We start from the raw sequence: 13196 nt of genomic DNA on the forward strand, positions 1-13196 counted from the left end.
GCGAGGCAGCTGATTTGTGTTAGGGTGGTGTTGGCACCATTACCCAGTGGTGACCTGTGACCTTTGCCTGCCCTTGTGAAGTGGTCTCGCTGCTTTCTGCACAGTTGCTCATTTCTGGGTTTGAGGAGTTGGGAGTCGGTGTCGGCTCCCGCACGATTGATGTTGGGCCTGGTGAGAGAGAGAGACCCAGGAGTGGGAGGTCGCCGTCCTGCACCTACTGAAGGAGGGCTTGTAGGTCTGCCTGCTGCACTGGCACAGGGGCCGGTAGGCTCAGCTGGCACCTACGTGGGTATGAAGGTGCCAATCTGGCCTGATGCTGCGGGTGAGATCCCGGCCAGTAATTCGGTGGAAATTGCCAGTGAAACTACTTATCAGCCACTCAGCTCTTGTAGTGGGGGTCATTCCGTGGGAGTCGGGGGCTGGGGGTCACTCGGTGGGAGTCGGGGGCTGGGGGTCACTCGGTGGGAGTCGGGGGCTGGGGGGTCACTCGGTCGGGGTCGGGGGCTGGGGGTCATTCCGTGGGAGTCGGGGGCTGGGGGTCACTCGGTGGGAGCCGGGGACTGGGGGGTCACTCCGTGGGAGTCGGGGGCTGGGGGTCACTCCGTGGGAGTCGGGGGCTGGGGGGTCACTCCGTGGGAGTCGGGGGCTGGGGGTCACTCGGTCCGGGTCGGGGGGTCACTCGGTCAGGGGTCACTCGGTCGGGGACGGGGGCTGGGGGTCACTCGGTCGGGGTTCACTCGGTCGGGGTCGGGGGGTCACTCAGTCGGGGTCGGGGGCTGGAGGTCACTCGGTGGGAGTCGGGGGCTGGGGGTCACTCGGTCGGGGTCGGGGGTCACTTGGTCGGAGGCTGGGGCTGGGGCTGGAGGTCACTCGGTGGGAGTCGGGGGCTGGGGGCCACTCGGTCGGGGTCGGGGGTCAATCGGTGGGAGTCGGGAGCTGGGGGTCACTTGGTCGGAGTCGGTGGCTGGGGGTCAGTCGGTCGGGGTCGGTGGCTGGGGGTCACTCGGTCGGGGTCGGGGGTCACTCGGTCGGGGTCGGGGGCTGGAGGTCACTCGGTGGGAGTCGGGGGCTGGGGGTCACTCGGTCGGGGTCGGGGGTCACTTGGTCGGGGGCTGGGGCTGGGGGTCACTCGGTGGGAGTCGGGGGCTGGGGGCCACTCGGTCGGGGTCGGGGGTCAATCGGTGGGAGTCGGGAGCTGGGGGTCACTTGGTCGGAGTCGGTGGCTGGGGGTCAGTCGGTCGGGGTCGGTGGCTGGGGGTCACTCGGTCGGGGTCGGGGGTCACTCGGTCGGGGTCGGTGGCTGGGTTTTTGCTCGAGTTTCTGTGGTGATGCGCTGCCCCCTAGTGGTCAGTGAGGAATTGCTGGTCGATTGGATTGAAGTTCCTTATTTACACAGAGTGACGTGAGAATGTGGAACAAATTAATGAGCAAATTATGCACTTAAGGGGAGGCTTGATGTATACATGAGGGAGAAGGATTCAGGGACAGAGATAATTCGAGTGGGAGGCGGTTTGTGTGGAGCATAAACACTGACACAGACCAGGTGGGACGAGTGGCCTGTTTCTGTGCTGAAAAATTCTATGTAATACCATAAAAACTGCAAATGAGTGATCTTTATACATTATTTATATTATTTAGAAACATTACTTTTATATATTTATCACATCTACTATTTATATACATTATTTATATATATTATTGTATATAAACAGCACATGCAATTTATATACTTTATTTATATATATCACATATATACTATTTATAATTGTTATTTATAAATGTTTATATACATTATTTCTATAAACCTGCGGATCTCCCGTGTATTAATTACGGTGAGTCAGACAATCCAGGTGTTTGGTGAATACATCTGATTTTGTTTTATTAAATGGTATGCTGGGGTTTTCAACTAGTTTTGAGATTAGAATTCTACAAGGGTTAATGTTTCTGTGGAAACGAGCGAGTGGTCTTCAATTTATACATGTTGGATTTTTATCCTTTAGCTTATTTGAAACTGTTGTTACTCAGTGGAATGAAACGCACGGTGTTCTCGGTCAGTGGGACACTCCTGCACCGGGAATTTCCTCTGGTGTTGTGTCAGAAATTCAGTGAAATCTGGCGGGTGGGGATGAAATGGGACAGTCGATGGCCCCTTTTGGACCCATCCAAAGACCCACTGCAAGGGGCACAATACATGGGCAGCGTGGGCCGGTGTACATTAACAACACGCAACGGGGGATTTCTATTAGAAAAGCCAGTTCCCTGAAGTGAAACAATGTGAACCTGTGATGATCAGCAGGAATTGGGGCAGAAAGTCAATTAAAAAATATTTTTTTTAAGTTGTTAAAAAAATCCTACCTGAGGCGGTAAAGCTTTAGGCTGGTGGTGACAGGGGCACCCGGCATTGGGAGGTCTCATAGGAACAGGAGGCGGCCAGTCAGCCCCTCGAGACTGTTCCACCACTCAGTCAGATCATGGCTGATCTGTATCTTAGCTCTATTTACCCGCCTTGGTTCTGTAACCTTTAATACCCTTATCCAACAAAAATCTATCATTCTCAATTTGGAAATTTACAATTGACCCCAGCCTCAACAGGTTTTGGGGGAGAGTGTTCCAGATTTCCACTACCCTTTGTGTGAAGAAGTGCTTCCTGACATCACCCCTGAACGGCCTGGCTCTAATTTTAAAGTTATTCCCCCTTGTTCTAGACTCCCCCACCAGAGGAAATAGTTTCTCTTTATCTACCCTATCAAATCCTTTAACATAGAAACATAGAAAGATAGGAGCAGGAGTAGGCCATTCGGCCCCTCAAGCCTGCTCCGCCATTCAATGAGATTATGGCTGATCATCCAAATTCAGTTCCCTGTCCCTGCCTTCTCCCCATATCCCTTGATCCCTTTAGCCTTAAGAAATATATCTAACTCCTTGAATATATTTAATGAATTGGCCTCCACTGCCTTCTGTGGTAGAGAATTCCACAGGTTCACCACTCTCTGGGTGAAGAAATTCCTCCTCATCTCAGTCCTAAATGGCTTACCCCTTATCCTTAGACTGTGACCCCTGGTTCTGGATTCACCCGACCATCGGGAACATCCTTCCTGCATCTAGTCTGTCTAGTCTTGTTAGAATTTTGTAAGTTTTGATGAGATTCCCCTCTCATTCTTCTAAACTCCAGCGAGTATAAGCCCAATCTGTTAAGTATGTGTATTGTATTGAACAATTAACACAAAGACTTAAACGTATAACTCAAACAGGTCTTTACTGGTTGGAGGTAGGGACTACACGTAGGTCTTTACTTCATGCCCACAGGCGGGAACTGAGGGGAGATCAGTACCCACAGTACTATTTATACCCCTATGGCCAGGAGTGGTACTGCGTATCACTACGCCCTACAAGTAGTGTAGTCCTGTCCATAGGTTCAAAGTAGCACACATATTACATACACAACATTCCTCCCTTCTTAGCTTTACAGTCATCTCCCCATTTAACATAACGTAATAACATATATAACTTCAGGTTTACATAACAGAATAACATAGATACATAGATAACTTCATGTCAAAACAGATCACAGATTCAGTCTCTGCGGAAAACAGTTCACAGATTCAATCTCTGCGGAAAATAGTTCACAGATTCAGTCTCTGTGGTGTAGTCGGTTCACGTTGCTGGAGTGACTCATTCAATAGTCCTTCCATGGATTTAACAGCTTGAACTTCCGAACTGATTTGGCTCCGTTCGGAGGGACCACGTGTGTGGTCTGGTAGGGGTGAAAATGGTTCAGATGGTTATCATCTTCTGTTTCGTCTTTTCCTTTTCTGCTTCTTAGAGACTCTCTGGGCTCCCCTGTCAGCTGCCAGCTGTAGCGCCACCATCTCCCTATGTTCCTTAGACTTTAAGTGATTCATCCTGATTTCTGCACTTTGGGAATTTTCATCACAAGCTGGGCAGACCAGGTCACTATAATATTCAGTGTCACTCAATAGGTCATGGTAATATTCGGTGTCGTCCTGATCTAGGCCAGCGAGAGGGTCTTCTATTTCCTCCATACCCAGCTGGGCGTTAGCCAGCTTTTGTTCCAAGTCCAGACATCTTTCCTGAAGAGACTTCTTCATGCGTACCTCTTCATCCAGCTTTTTCTGGGCTTTCAGCAAGTCGTTTACTAATGACCTCATTTGAGATTTTACTACTTCAACTGCTTTTGGAGATTGATTGATCGGACTATTCAATCCCCCTACCGGAGCAGCTGTTTCAGCGGTCTGTTGTTCTACGTTGACGTGAGTCAGCGTACTTTTGGCATCCAAGGGCTGCTCTGTTGCAGTCATCTCAGTCTGTGTTGCCACCTCAGCTCTTCCAATAACCTTTGAGAGCTCCGAACCCCTTTCGTTTGAATATTGAAGTTCGTGTTCAAGTTTTTCCCATTTCAGAGTCCTGTCCTTCAGCATATGCAGGAGTTGGCTGACCGTTAACTCCTCTGACATCAGACGTTTTGTGTGCTCCTGCTTCATTTGCTCCAGCAGCTGCTTCTGTTGTCTTTCCAGATGTTCCCACTCTATATCAAAGAACTCTTTCATCGCATTCATCTCTTGCTCAAAACGGCGAATCATTTGTTCTAATTGCTGTTGCAGTTTGAAATGGAGTTGAGTTCGAGCCCGGTGTCCCTCAGAAATGTGCATGTCAGTAGACTGGACAGACTCAGAATTCTCTATCTCAGTGGAATTCTGTGCTGAAACTTTGTCTTTTGCACACGGGTTGGTCTTACCATCATCAGTTCCAGAGTCTGGGTTGATTATGTTCACCGAGTTCTCACTCGTTATTGTTTGTAGGAAATGCCAGTCGATATTCATTTTCCTAATCCACTCCCGTCCTAGTAGTGGAGGACCTCCTTCAGGTAGCACATATAAGTCCATTATTTGACTTTCTTCGCCCTTGTGGACCACTGTGACCTCAATTTTCCCGATGGGGTACACTCTTTGCCCCGTGTAGGTTTTCAATATGAGCTCCGTATCCTGTAGGGGAATATGTTGGAATAACCTTCCATAATCTTTCTTATTTATGACCGTCAATGCCGATCCAGTGTCCAATTCCAGTTTTACTTGGACTCCTTCTATCTGAAGAGTGACCCAAATTGTCTGGAGGTCTGCACCCTTACCAACGTTGAGTACTCTTAAGCTAGCCAGTTCAATACTGCTTAAGCTAGCCAGTTCATTACTGCTAGCGTCTGAATCGGACTCCTGTTCGGCCACCTTGTGTACTTTTGCGTATTTTCCTTGCGGTGACTTCTTGTTGCTGGTCTTCTTCCCTGACCTGCATACTCTAGCTATGTGTCCAAGCCTACCACAAGTTCTACATTCTTGGTTTTTAAACCAACACTGGTTCTGATCATGCGTTGTCTTTCCACAACGATAACATTTGCCAGAACTCACACCCAATTTGTGTGCACTGAGCTCCGGTGACCGTAGCTGCATTACTGCCATGCCTCTCGCTGCGGCTTCGTGTGCTGCTGCCATAGTGACCGCCTTCTCAAGCGTCAGCTCATTCTCCTCGAGCAGTCGCTTTTGTGTATCCTGTTTAAATAAACCACACACAAATTTGTCTCGTAGTGCATCTGTCAGTCCCGTTCCAAACTGGCAATATTTCGCTAATTTACGCAATTCCAGCAAATAGTCAGCATTGCTTTCATGCTGTAGCTGCCTTCTGTCGTAAAATTTAAATCGTTCCGCTAGCATCAGCGGCGTGGGGTTTAGATGATCTTTCAGGACAGTAACAATCTCATCGAACGTCTTATCCGCCGGTTCATCTGGTGATAACAGGTGTTTCAATTGTCCGTATGTCTTCGCACCCATTAAATTTAATAATGTTAGAGCTTTATCTTGGTCACGAATTTTATTGGCCTTACAATAATTTTTTACTCTTTCAACATATATGGCCCAATCTTCGAGGTCACTATCAAAGGTGCTAATATTCCCGTGTTTAGGCATTGTAGATTTGCAATTTCTCAGATTTTATTTTCTTTACTTGTTATCAAAGATGGCGGCTTCCCGCTCTTGCCGTCGTCCTCCGCCCACAAAATGGCGGTTTTCCCGCGCTTGGCGGTCTTCACCCGTCCCCCCGACGCCGTCTCCCTTCAGCCCCCGAGTGTGGCCCTTATCTTCGCCGCGATCGCCCGAGTGCGGCCCTTATCAGCGGATGCGATCGCTGGATCGCGAAGTGGCTCCCGACCGAAGCGGCTCTCGGCCCTTATCTTCTGTGCGATCGATAGCCCGCGCTGTGCACCGCGGCTCTCGCACCTTGAGCTTCTGCAGCCACCGCGCCTTTCAGTCCGAGTGCGGCCCTTATCTTTGGTCCCGATCGCTGGCCCGCGCTGCGCTTCGCACTTGAAAGCGGCCCGGCCTTATCTCCGATCGCGATCGATGGCCCTTATCTCCTCCGACTTCCCCAGCCCTGTCTTTGCAGCCAACGCTGCACGGCTTACCCCACCACCTAGGTTGAACAAGGAAACTGCAGAAAGACTTCTGTCAGTCGCTGGAAGCTGTCAGGATGGCTGCTGCACTCCAGTGCTCAGTCGCTGATGGAGGCTTCAGAGTCCTAAAGCCTGTCGCTTCTAGTGGGGTGGTGAGGTTTGAAACCTCTCTTCAACTGCCGCAGGGTAAGAACCTGACTCGTCGCCAGTGTTAAGTATGTGTATTGTATTGAACAATTAACACAAAGACTTAAACGTATAACTCAAACAGGTCTTTACTGGTTGGAGGTAGGGACGACACGTAGGTCTTTACTTCATGCCCACAGGCGGGAACTGAGGGGAGATCAGTACCCACAGTACTATTTATACCCCTATGGCCAGGAGTGGTACTGCGTATCACTACGCCCTACAAGTAGTGCAGTCCTGTCCATAGGTTCAAAGTAGCACACATATTACATACACAACACAATCGACCCAATCTCTCCTCATACGTCATTCCTGCCATCCCAGGTATCAGCCTGGTGAATCTTCGCTGCACTCCCTCTATGGCAAGAACATCCTTCCTCAGATTAATCATCTTAAACCCCTCAATTAGATCACCCCTTAATCTTCTATATTCAAGGGAATACACGCCTAGTCTGTGCAACCTGTCCTCATCATTTAACCCTTTTAACCTCGGAATCATTCTGGTGAATCTGCGCTGCACCCTGTCCAAGGCCAACGTATCCTTCCTGAGGTGCGATGCCTAGATCTAAGCACAGTGCTCCAGATCGAGTCTAACCAGAGCTCTGTACAGATGTAACATCACTTCCACCCCTTTGTATTCCGGCCTTTGTGAGTTAAAGGCTAACATTCCATTAGCCTTTTTAATTATATTTTGTACCCATGTACTAGCTGTTAGTGATTTTTGTACTAGGACCCCTAAATCTCTCGGCTCCTCCACAGTTCCCAGCTTCTCACCATTTAGATAATACTCTGATCTATCTTTCTTCAGCCCAAAGTGGATGACCTCACTCTTCCCCACACTGAGCTCCATCTGCCACAGCTTTCCCCACTCACTTAATCCATCAATGTCCCATTGCAACTTTCTGCTCCCATCTCCACTATTTACTGTGCCTCCTAACTTAATGGCCTGGAATCTGCGGTCGGAGGCTTGTCGTGAGTGAACGCCTCTGAACCGCTAGAAAACTCCGCACTTACCTGCTGCCTCAGGAGCTTCGGACTCTTGCGCTCCTGGGCCTGCGAGCGTACGCCTGCGTAAAGGCCCACGGATCCCAGGGGTGCACGCGGTTCACCAGCGTCCCTGGATCACGTGGGCCAGGCCAACCAATGACAAAGAGGGATTCCTATGATGCTTATGGGGATTCCATTTACGTACAAAATCTGTATAATAGGAATCATCTAAAAAATACAACTTCACAACACTGAAATAAAAATAAATCATCACAGGTTCAAAATTAATTAAATTAAACATTTCAAATTAAAATTTAATTTTTTGAAAAATAAGTTTTTAAATAGGACAAAAATAACCTAAACTAATTTTAAATGTAAGTGAATGTTGAAATCATTTAAAAAAATTATTTTAACATTTATTTAAACTCTTACGCTGGTAAAAGGCGGCCTTATGCCTGCTTTTACCAGGCATAAGGGTTTGGAGGGTATTCACTGGGCAGTAGTTCTCCGCCAGCAAATGTCAATTTCCAGCAGATGCATACGATCTGTCAAACTGAAACTTGACAGATCGCAAGTTCTGGCTTTACGTGCATCCGCATCGCATGTGGAAACCCGAAGCTTGCGGGGCACTTACGACGGCGTACACTGTCATAGGCCCCGTAAAATCCGGGCCAATGTCGTCAGCAAACCTGGATATACGGCTCTCTATTCCTTCATCCAAGTCACTTATAAACATAGTGAAAAGCTGAGGCCACAGTACAGATCCCTGGGGGGCACCACTAGTCACATCCTGACAATGTGTACACACCCATTATCTCCTAACCAATTCCCTACCCACATCAATAGGTTGCCTCCAATTCCATGCGCTCTCATTTTTGCTAACAGTCTCTTATGTGGAACCTTATTGAATACCTTCTGGAAGTCCATATAAATAACATCCACAGACACTCCCTTATCTACCATGTTAGTTACCTCCTCAATAAATTCAACTAGGTTTGTTAGACGTGATTTACCCTTTACAATCCATGCTGGCTCTCTCTGATCAGCTCATATTTGTCCCAGGTGTTCAGTCACTCTGTCCCTAATAACAGATTCTAGTAACTACCCCACAACAGATATTAGACTAATAGGCCTATAATTTCCTAATTCATCTCTCCCACCCTTCTTAAATAGTGGAGTGACATTGGAAATTTTCCAATCCGAGGGGACAATTCCTGAAACAAGAAAGTTTTGGAAGATCATGACCAGAGTATCTGTATTTCCTCACCCATCAGGTCCTGGAGATTTGTCAATCTTGAGTCTCATTATTTTCTCCATTACCTTTTTTTTTTTAAACTTATATTAAGTAAGTCAGAGGCGATCAGGCAATACTGTCACTTACAGTGGAGACCAAACATGGAGGCTTCAATCAGAGGTTAAGTAAAATTAATCAAAGTACATTAGCTTGACAAAAAATCATGATGTGACAGAAAAAATGTTACAGGAATTAAGTGTTACATTTCGAGGAAATGCTAGACTTCTAATTCATGTCGAGTCGATCTCCTGTGATAATGTACGAGGAGAGTCAAGACCAAATGTAGTCTTCAGATGAAGCAGGATTAAATGGCAGGGGATAACTGAACCGGGGGAACAAATGTAATTCAGTCCCCGTTTTGAAGTCATACATTCTGTCCTTATTTTTATATAATACTTTGATTTGATATATTACTTATAGATAAATAGCAAAACCTGTGGAAACTTGAGAAGCAGAGGAGTACATTTGGTTTGAGAATAGGGCTTTCTCTGCAGAACAGGCAAAGAAGTGGGATGACACAAGACTATGGCACTACAGTGCCACCTCTGCCAGGAGGGTGTAATTACAGCATGACAGGTTTACATAGGCTCTTCCCATTATAAATGTAAACATAGGAATTTATAATGGAAACAATTGACACAAAAGTGTAACAAAAATGCAACAGGAAATAGCATGTTGTAGACAGGAAGTGTATACAAATATAACATTTCTAATATATTATAGACATACATATGGAAAGAAATAGAATCTAGACAGATAAGACATATTAAGGATACAAAATGTCATTTGGCCCATCAAGGTTTTTTGATTTAAAAATTAGGATAAAAGCAATTGTCAAAATTGATGCAAGCAAACTGTTCACCATGTGATTTGTATAAACCTTAAACATGCACTCCATCCACCATTGGCACAACGTGGCTGCAGTGTGTACCATTTACAAGTTGCACTGCAGCAACTCGCCAAGGCTTCTTCGACAGCACCTCTCAAATCCACAACCTCTTCCACCTCGAAGTACAAGGACAGCAGACGCAGAAAAGTTCGAAGTGATACATTTTGGTAGGAAGAACAAGGAGAGGCAATATAAACTAAAGGGTACAATTCTGAAGGGGGTGGATGAACAGAAAGACCTGGGGGTATATGTGCACAAGTGAAGGTGGCAGGACAGGTTGAGAAAGCGGTTAAAAAAGCTTACAAGATCCTGGGCTTTATAAATAGAGGCATAGAGTACAAAAGCAAGGAAGTTATGATGAACCTTTATAAAACAACTGGAGTATTGTGTCCAATTCTGAGCACCGCACTTTAGGAAGGATGTGAAGTCTTTAGAGAGACTGCAGAAAAGATTTACAAGAATGGTTCCAGGGATGAGGGACTTCATTTACATGGATAGACTGGAGAAACTGGGGTTGTTCTGCTTAGAACAGAGAGATTGAGAGGGAGATTTGATAGAGGTGTTCAAAATCATGAGGGGTCTATACAGAGTAGAGAGAAACTGTTCGCATTGGCGGAAAGGTCAAGAACCAGAGGACACAGATTTAAAGTGATTGGCAGAAGGTCCAAAGGAGACATGAGGAAAGATTTATTTACGCAGCGAGTGGTTATGATCTGGAATGCACTGCCTGAAAGGGCGGTGGAGGCAGATTCAATTGTGGCTTTCAACAGGGAATTGGATAAGTACCTGAAGGATAAAAATTTGCAGGGCTACGGGGAAAGGGCGGGGGAGTGGGACTAGCTGAAGTGCTCTTGCAGAGAGCCGGCACGGGCTCGACGGGCCGAATGGCCTCCTACTGTGCTGTAACCATTCTATGATTCTATGGGAACACCACCATCTCCAAGGTCTCCTCCAAGTCACACACCATCCTGACTTAGAAATATATCGCTGTTCCTTCATCGCCACTGGGTCAAAATCCTGGAACTCCCTCCCCAACAGCACTATGGAAGTACCTTCACCACTAGGACTGTAGCGATTCAAGAAGGAGGCTCACTACCACCTTCTCAAGGGAGGGCAATTAGGGATGGGCAATAAATGCTGGCCATGCCAGCAATGCCCACATCCCGAGAAAAATCGGTTCGAGGGACAATTAGCGCTCTGTCTCCAGAGAAAGAAGGGATTGTGGTACATAGTGAGATAGCGGGTAGGTGGGGTTGAGCTATGAGAAAACACTCAGCTTGGTTGAGCCCAATAACTTTTTCCTGTTCATAACAATACTGCCATTCTTAAATATGCTGTAAAGAAACTGAAACATTATGAAGTTTTTCACTTTTTTGGGGGGAAATCGTTAATGGTTCATGTAAGGTAAACTTATACTTATTCTGTTGATATAATAAGAGGGTGATGAAAAAGTGAGATGTATTCCTACCTTGCATATCCATCAACTCATCCAGGTTTGGCTGTAGTGGAGCAAGCTCTGGCTGAATGATGTCAGCATTGCTGGTGTACACTGTCAGAAATCAGAGCAAAACCACTCAGGAAAATCACTGCACACATTGAAAGAAAGAAGACAGACTTGAATTTCTAGTGCCTTTCACAAGCTCAGGATGTCCCAAAGTGTTTCACAGCCAATGACATACTTTTGAAGTATAATCACTGTTGTAATGTAGGAAATGCGACAGCCAATTTGCGCACAGCAAGGTCCCACAAACCGCAATGAGGTAACGACCAGATAATCTGTTTTAGTGATGCTGGGCAGGACCCCGGGGAGAACTACCCTGCTCTTCTTCAAAATTGTGCTGTGGGATCCTTTACATCCACCTGAGAGGGCAGACAGGGCTTCGCTTTAACATCTCATCTGAAAGACAGTAACGCCGATAGTGCAGCACTCCCACAGTACTGCACTGGAGTGTCAACCTAGGTTATGTACTTTTTTTATGCATTCCTGTGATCTGAGCATCGTTGGCAAGGCCAGCATTTATTACCCATCCTTAATTGCCCTTGAGAAGGTGGTGGTGAGCCGCCTTCTTGAACCGCTGCTGTCCGTGTGGTAAAAGTACTCCCACAGTGCTGTTAGGGATTTTGACCCAGCAACTATGAAGGAACGGCGATATATTTCCAAGTCAGGATGGTGTGTGACTTGGCGGTGATGGTGTTCCCATGTGCCTGCTGCCCTTGTAGTTCAAGGTGGTAGAGGTCGTAGTTTTGGGAGGCGCTGTCGCAGAAACTTTGGCGAATTGCTGCAGTGCATCTTGTAGATGGTACACACTGCAGCCACAGTACGCCAGTGGTGGAGGGAGTGAATGTTTAAGGTGGTGGATGGGGTGCCAATCAAGCGGGCTGCTTTGTCCTGGATGGTGTCGAGCTTCTTGAGTGTTGTTGGAGCTGCACTCATCCAGGCAAGTGGAAAGTATTCCATCACGCTCCTGACTTGTGCCTTGTAGATGGTGGAAAGGCTTTGGGGAGTCAGGAGGTGAGACACTCGCTGCAGAATACCCAGCCTCTGACCTGCTCTTGTTGCCATAGTATTTATGTGGCTGGTCCAGTTAAGTTTCTGGTCAATGGTGACCCCCAGGATGTTGATGGTGGGGGATTCGGCGATGGTATTGCCGTTGAATGTCAGGGGGCGGTGGTTAGACACTCTCTTGTTGGAGATAGTCATTGCCTGGCACTTGCGTGGTGCGAATGTTACTTGCCACTTATCAGCCCAAGCCTGAATGTCGTCCAGGTCTTGCTGCATGCGGGCACAGACTGTTTCATTATCTGGGGATTTGCGAATGGAACTGAACACTGTGCAGTTATCAGCGAACATCCCCACTTCTGACCTAATGATGGAGGGAAGGTCATTGATGAAGCAGCTGAAGATGGTTGGGCCTAGGACACTGCCGTGGGGAACTCCTGCGACAATGGCCTGGGACTGTGATGCTTGGCCTCCAGCAACCACAACCATCTTCCTTTGTGCTAGGTATGACTCCAACCAGTGGAGAGTTTCTCCCGATTCCCATTGACTTCAGTTTTACTAGGGTTCCTTGATGCCACACTCGGTCAAATGCTGCCCTGATGTCTCTCACCTCACCTCTGGAATTCAGCTCTTTTGTCCAAGTTTGGACCAAGGCTGTAATGAGGTCTGCAGCTGAGTGGTCCTGGAGGAACCCAAACTGAGCATCGGTGAGCAGGTTATTGGTGAGTAAGTGCCGCTTGATAGCATTGTCGGCAACACCTTCCATCACTTTGCTGATAATTGAGAGTAGACTGAGGGGCCGGTAATTGGCCGGTTTGGATTTGTCCTGCTTTTTGTGGACAAGACATACCTGGGCAATTTTCCACATTGTCGGATAGATGCC

General features: G+C 47.2%; 1 protein-coding gene across 6 annotated transcripts in view; it reads right to left on the reverse strand.

Moving 5' to 3' along the window:
- mlxipl (MLX interacting protein like) overlaps nucleotides 1-13196 on the reverse strand; it is a 273904-nt gene that overhangs the window by 185303 nt on the left and 75405 nt on the right. For 5 of the 6 annotated variants that reach the window (XM_085964155.1, XM_085964158.1, XM_085964153.1 and 2 more), the window contains exon 7: nucleotides 11282-11362. The exons of the other annotated variant lie outside the window; for it this stretch is intronic. In XM_085964155.1, coding sequence (XP_085820281.1) covers nucleotides 11282-11362 — 81 coding nt within the window. The remainder of the gene's footprint in view (nucleotides 1-11281; nucleotides 11363-13196) is intronic. 6 annotated transcript variants of the gene reach the window in all.

This window comes from Somniosus microcephalus, chromosome 22, assembly GCF_052327205.1.
Source record: "Somniosus microcephalus isolate GS21.2 chromosome 22, FLI_Smic_1.0, whole genome shotgun sequence".
Lineage (NCBI taxonomy): Eukaryota > Metazoa > Chordata > Chondrichthyes > Squaliformes > Somniosidae > Somniosus > Somniosus microcephalus.